Consider the following 7,113-nt stretch of genomic DNA (forward strand, 5'->3'; position numbering starts at 1 on the left):
CAAGTTTCTTTCAATCCTGTCATTGTATTTTAGGATTTTTTTTAATATGATGAGGTTAGAAAAATAAAGACAACTATACTAAGTACTGTGGTGGAGTTTGGGGTTAAAATAAGATTATCCTTGGTAAGTATCCCTTCACTGCTTCTATATAGAAAGTACATAGAGTCTGCCATCTGGCTTATACGATAGGTCTTTTTGGCACTGGATACTCAACCATTGTCTGGTAAGATTAGGAGGAGAAGAAATTCCTACTTGGAATCTATCAGTAGACAAAACAAAGTCTGGCCTGGAGGTGAGTTGTCCCTTTCAGAAATAAAAACAGTAGGCTGACCTGAAGGAAATGTCCTGGGGAATCAATGACATCCTCAGGGAGAAACTCAGAACCCATATGGCTGGGCTATTGTTAGACTAGAAATTGTTAGGTCCTTTCTGTTTATTCTTAAAATGACAAAAGAAAACCTCAAGAGTCAAATATAAAAAGGCTTCTAAGTGTCTGCAGTTGATGAGTCAATAAAGGTTTTACTGTAATTCAGTGAATTAATTACTCATTAAATCTTAGCCCTTTTTTACAATTGGCAGAAAAAGATACTCAATTTTGATTATTTAAAAGGTCTACTTTTACTTAGGACTTAAAATTAGTTCAATTTACTCACAACACACACCCCTTGCTCTGTCTACAAAGTAATAGATGGCAACACATTGGTATGTGATGTGGAACTCTGAATCCCTTATCATCTCACCCGTCCTGCTCACCTGACTTCATGCCCTGACCTCTCCTTGGTTTATAAATTCTCTGCTCATATCCACCCTCCACTTCCATTGATGGGGTCTTCCAGAGAAGCCACTATACTGACTACCCCTAAAGGTTTCACCTTAAATCATTGGCGTTTTCAGAATAGCTCATCTCTCCAGATATATATTTCTCTCCAGAAAGTTGCATAAATGAGTAGAATCTAAATATGGTTATTGAAAAGATTGAGTTAATATTTTCAAATATCTTAGAACAGAGACTGGTCTTAGTCAATATGCAACAAATTCCAATGTTATCATTTTTAGTATCATCGTCATCATTATTATCCAGATAAAGAGCAGAATCTTTGGGATTATCCAGTTCTCTTTATTTTTTACCCTGGGTTTCTCAAAGCACTCTTTTCATTGCCTAGGTGGCTTTATTAACTTGGTAGCGTGCTCAGGCAAGGCTGACATCTATTATCCTGCCAGAGGAGGCTGCTTGTTCTAGTAATTGGGGACTGGTTGACAATCTCTTGTGAGCTGGTTGGCGTGACGCCTCCCTTTCCTCCTCAGAACTGGTCCTATGTATATTAAATGAAACAAAAGAGCAAGTGTCTGGTCTTGCAAAGCTAAGAGCAATTCATTGACCCAGGACTTGATCTTCTCTGAGCCTCTAGCAGAAACAGTCGTTTCCCTGTCTTTGTGTACCTCAACATTGGGCTCATTCTTCCCCTCTGCCAGAATCCCTAGTCATCGATGTTGCTGCATTTTATTTTGCTTTTACTTGGCCATTTTATGAGCAGAAAGCCACTTCCCTTCTTTCACTTTCATGATATTCAGACTTACGTATTCTGTTTTCTTTCTTGCCCCAAAACAACTATCAAGTTTTGCTTTCTAAGAAAGTTGAAATGAAAAAGAAAAAAATCCGAAGTCATGTAAATTACAGATAAAAATAGCATGGCTCCTTTGTCTTTCTTTTACTTCCTTTAATTTGTATTATTTTGTCATGAACTAGAATGTAATGCAGAAGCAGCAAGACAAACCTTGCCCAGTAAACCACTATGTAAAAATAAGATACAAAATTTTAAAATAAAAAATTACAAATAAGTAAAGTAAGGAAGACTCTTTCTCCCTGACAGCAAAGTCCGGGTCTAACTTCCCTGCACTGTCAGAGTGAGTCAGAGATAGAGGAGGAAATAACCCTTAGATAGAATTGCAGTGACTGGATGAGCAGCTGAAGACCACTAGTTTCTGTAATATAAGCTTCTAATGAAAGACAACACCATCATTGATCCCCTGTGCCCACCTGAGAAACACTGAGGATAAGAAATGTTCAATAGCTTACGTAAAAGAATTGAACAATAAAAACCATATCAGGATTCCAAGCTAGGATACTGACATAGCCAGAAGAGCACTATTGACCTCAGTCAGCAAATGGTGGAAAATTATTTGACTAATGAAGGTAAAATGATTATAATTGGGTAATCCTTTCACCTTCCTTAGACAAAAGAAACCTTTGCTATCAGTATCTGAGGGCTGTCAAAACTTTTGACACCTGGACACACGGGTCAGGAGAAAAGGAGATCGTCCCTGAGAGGTAGGGTCCTTCAGACAAACACTCTAGTGACACTGGCAAGGGTCCTGGAGGGTTAATTGTTTTGCTCACAAAGTAACCACTCCTCTCTCACCAAAAGAGTTCTGAAGTTATCAGGATGTTGTGAGACTGCTCCCTGGGAGTGAGTCTGGAAGAGTTTGGGTTGAGAGTACTTGTTACTCTAGAGGAAAAGGTATTACTAGATGTGATAAATATCTTGTGAGTGAGGAGATGCTGGGAAAGTAAAATATCTGAGAATTAGAATCTCCACATCCATATGCACCTGTAAAGAATCAGGATTCCAGCTGTGATATTGACACAGACAGGGGAGCACTATTGTCCTCAGTAAGCAAATGATGGAAAGAAAAGGCAATGTATATTAATCCTCACCTGTGGTCCCAGTGAAGCGTAACCACATGGACCTGCATGAATGTTTTCTAGAAGGAAGAAAAACATTAGAGAAGCTCATTCGCTAATCATCATCATCCTCTGTTGTGAATAAAACAGCAAACAAACCCGCGTTTTTGGCTCACATCTGTAATTCCAACTACTTGGGAGGCTGAGGCAGGAGGCCTCAGTTTCAGGCCAGAAGTTTGCAATCAGCCTGAACAACATAGTGGGACCTCATCTCTAACAACAACAACAAAAAAAAATCAGCCAGACATGATGGTGCACACCTGTAGTCCCAGCTACTCAGGAGGCTGAGGCACAGAGATTGCTTGAGCCTAGGAGTTAAAGGCTGCAGTGACCTCTGATCATGCCACTACACTCCAACCTGGGTGACAGATTAAGACCTCATCTCTAATATCTCTAAAAAACAAACAAACAAACAACAGCAAAATCCTGTTCTTGGTTCTAAAGAGCTTATTTGCTGCAGATAATCTTGTATATCCTAAAGCAAATAGGGCCTGACTTCCTATGTAAAGTAAGAAGGGTAAAAATGGAAGTTAAGGGTTAAAATTTTGTTTCTAGAACAGCGAAAAGGATTTTTTTCATATATATATGAACATATATTATATATACAATATATATTATATACACATATATACAAATATATATTATATACACATATATTATATATACATGTATTCCATATATAATGTGTATATATAAATATATAATATATAAAGTTAGTGTAGTGTGAGTGTATCTGATTATTTACATACATATAGTACATACACTTATGACTTTAGTACCAGAACATTTTTCATTTGATTAAGCATTCATTTGTACTGACACAGCTGAAGTTTACTCGAGTTTAGGTGAAGTCTAATGCAAAATTGATAGATTGTTGTCATCCTCGTAAAGTCATAGGGAGAATACACAAATGAAAACAAAAAAAGAAAGTGAAAGTACAGAGAAATTTTCAGAAAATGAAAACCATTTGTTTCCTATTAAAAGCCATGCATACAAGGAATGTCTTCAGAAAACCTAGGGTCCAAGGTTAAGCCATATCCAGCTCAGCAAAGCCAGCAGCACCCTCATTTCCCAATGGCCCTCCTCTTCCCTCTGCTGGCAGCCCTAGTGATGACCAGCTATAGTCCTGTTAGATCTCTGGGCTGTGATCTGCCTCAGAACCATGGCCTACTTAGCAGGAACACCTTGGTGCTTCTGCACCAAATGAGGAGAATCTCCCCTTTCTTGTGTCTCAAGGACAGAAGAGACTTCAGGTTCCCCCAGGAGATGGTAGAAGGGAGCCAGCTGCAGAAGACCCAGGTCATGTCTGTCCTCCATGAGATGCTACAGCAGATCTTCAGCCTCTTCCACACAGAGCGCTCCTCTGCTGCCTGGAACGCGACCCTCCTAGACCATCTCCACACTGGACTTCATCGGCAACTACAACACCTGGAGACCTGCTTGGTGCAGGTAATGCGAGAAGGAGAATCTGCTGGGGCGATTAGGAGCCCTGCACTGACCTTGAGGAGGTACTTCCAGGGAATCCGTGTCTACCTGAAAGAGAAGAAATACAGCGACTGTGCCTGGGAAGTTGTCAGAATGGAAATCATGAAATCCTTGTTCTTATCAACAAACATGCAAGAAAGACTGAGAAGTAAAGATGGAGACCTGGGGTCATCTTGAAATGATTCTCATTGATTAATTTGCCATATAGCACTTGCACATGTGACTCTGGTCATTTCAAAAGACTCTTATTTCTGCTTTAATCACAGAATTGATTGAATTAATTCTGTAAGTACTTTGTCAATATATTAAGCTAGTATATGTTAAAAAGACAGGTTCTGGGGCATCAGTCCCTAAGATGTTATTTATTTTTACTTATTTATTTATTCTTACATTTTATCATATTCATAATATTTACATTATTATATAACCAATGTTTGCCTTTACATTGTATTAAGATTACAAAACATATTCAGCTTTCCATTTGGTTAAATATTGTATTTTGTTATTTATTAAATTATTTTCAAACAAAACTTCTTGAAGTTATTTATTCTAAAACCAAAATTCAAGCACTAGTTTTCTGAACCAAATCAAGGAATGGATGGTAATATATACTTACCTATTCATTCATTCCATTTACATATGTATAACGTATCAAAGTGGCATATTTTGGAATTGATGTCAAGCAAAGCAGGTGTACTCACTGCATGACTCTATCAAAAGATCTCGTGCAACCAATAAATATATACACTTACTATGTACCCACAAAAATTTAAAAAGTTATTGTAAAAAAGAAATACAGGTGAATAAAGACAGTTTCTTTCTGTGTTGAATAGTTTTCATTCTTACAGGAAAAGAAACAGTAAAGCTGTACCAATTTCACCATATGAAACACTACAAAGATAAGGAAAAGAAAATGATGTTCTCATACTAGAAGCTTTAGGTGCAAATGATGATGAGAAAGAACAATACTAGATGTCCTTTCTAAGGTGCCTGGGAGACATGAAATTGCAGACATCTTATTGACGGTTAGGAATATGGGTCTAGAGTGAACAACGAATGCCATGGGCAAAGGAATACCTTTTAAGATTCTTAATTTAAGATTCTTTATTTAGGATTCTTTATTGCATGTCTGGTAACAAGGACATAGGAATGAATGTAGTCACTTATAAACAGAGGGGACAATGAGATGAGGACATAACCTTGTCCTGCAGACCCTCAGCATTCAAAGGTAGTGCAGAGAAGGAGAATATGTAAAGGAGGCTGAGGTAAAGTAGCCAGTGCAGTTAGAAAGAGAAATTGGAAAGAATGAGGGAGAGTCTAACGAGGGGAAGACAGTGGTGCTTTCAGGGAAGGTGAGGGCTGAACTGTCCTAGCGAACCTGGAAACAGACTCCGTTGATGACCTTAGGAGGATCTGGGTTAGTAGAATGAATGGGATAGAAACACAATTGGAGTAAGTTGAAGAGGAAATACAAAAAGAGAAATTAAGAACACTGTTTAGAAAATTATTTGGGGAAGTTTGTCAAGTGGAAAAAGGAAGTAAGGTGGCATCTAGAGAAGAATGTGGATTAAAGTCTCCTGTTTTTTTTTTTTTCATGTTTTTTGAAATATGTTTTTAAAGAGCTGTTTTCAGAGGGCAGGCGCAGTGGCTCACGCCTGTAATCCCAGCGCTTTGGGAGGCCGCAGGTGGCGGATCGCGAGGTCGGGAGATAGGGGCGGTTCGCAAGGTAGGGAGATTCGGACCATCCTGGCCAACACGGTGAAACCTCGTCTCCACTTAAAAAAAAAAAAATGCAAAAATTAGCTGCGTGTGGTGGCGTGGTGGTCCCAGCTACTCGGGAGGCTGAGGCAGGAGAATCGCTTGAACCCAGGAGGCGGAGGTTGCAGTGAGCCAAGATGGCGCCACTGCACTCCAGCTGGCTATAGAGCGAGACACCGTCTCAAAAAATAAAAATAATTATTTTCGAAGAATGAATACAAAACATGTGAACATCTGAATATTTGATTTAATTGCTTATTTGTTTGAATAAATAGTAATCTATCCGTGTTCTAATTAATATTACTTTGTAATAAGTTTCAAAATTACGTATTTGCTTGTTAATATTCTTTTTTTCCTATCAAATTTTACAATCAGATTTCATTTTATTCTGTTTTTTTATTTACTCTATATTTTATGTTGGTCATATACATTATTTGTTTATGATCTTATGATTTCTAATCACTGAGATGTACATTTCTCTATATTTTATGTCAGTCATACACATTAATTGTTTATGATCTTACGATTTCTAATCATTGAGATGTACATTTTCTAAAAATTGTAACCATATTCTTGTGATGGACACCTGTTTTTAACTTCACCTGTATTCAAAGATCTGGACAATTCCTTTTTTATTTAAATCATGGAATGTCTAGCATGGAAAACTAAGCCTCTCTCTAATTGTATTCTACTTTTGACTTGACATATATTTAGTTCCCTCTCGTGTAAATCTGTTTTTATATTCAATTCATTTTGATTTCTTTTTTGAAATTTACAATGAACACTTAATGGTTATGGGGTACAAAGTTATGTTTCCATGTATGTATGCATTGTAATGAGCAAATCAGGGTAAGTAGTACATCCATCACCTTAAATATTTATCGTTTCTTTGGGATGAGGACACTCAAAAACCTGGCCAGGTGCAGTGGCTCAGCCTGTAATCCCAGCAATTTTGGAGGCCGTGGTGGGAAGATTGCTTGAGCTCAGGAGTTCAAGACCAGCCTGGGCAACATAGTGAAACCCCACCTCTACAAAAAATAGAAAAATTAGCCAGGCATGGTGGTGCGCACCTGTAGTCCCAGCTACTCAGACGGCTGAGGCGGGAGGATTACTTGAGCCTAGGAGGT

General features: G+C 38.1%; 1 protein-coding gene across 1 annotated transcript; it reads left to right on the forward strand.

Annotated features, from left to right (window-relative positions):
- The first annotated feature begins 3,493 nt into the window (after positions 1-3,493).
- IFNW1 (interferon omega 1) lies at positions 3,494-4,748 on the forward strand. The gene has a single exon (XM_025360605.1). It carries the CDS (start codon positions 3,743-3,745, stop codon positions 4,403-4,405), a length of 663 nt encoding a protein of 220 aa, XP_025216390.1. The 5' UTR covers positions 3,494-3,742; the 3' UTR covers positions 4,406-4,748.
- Positions 4,749-7,113: the final 2,365 nt, after the last annotated feature.

This window comes from Theropithecus gelada, chromosome 15, assembly GCF_003255815.1.
Source record: "Theropithecus gelada isolate Dixy chromosome 15, Tgel_1.0, whole genome shotgun sequence".
NCBI classification, from domain to species: Eukaryota; Metazoa; Chordata; class Mammalia; order Primates; family Cercopithecidae; genus Theropithecus; species Theropithecus gelada.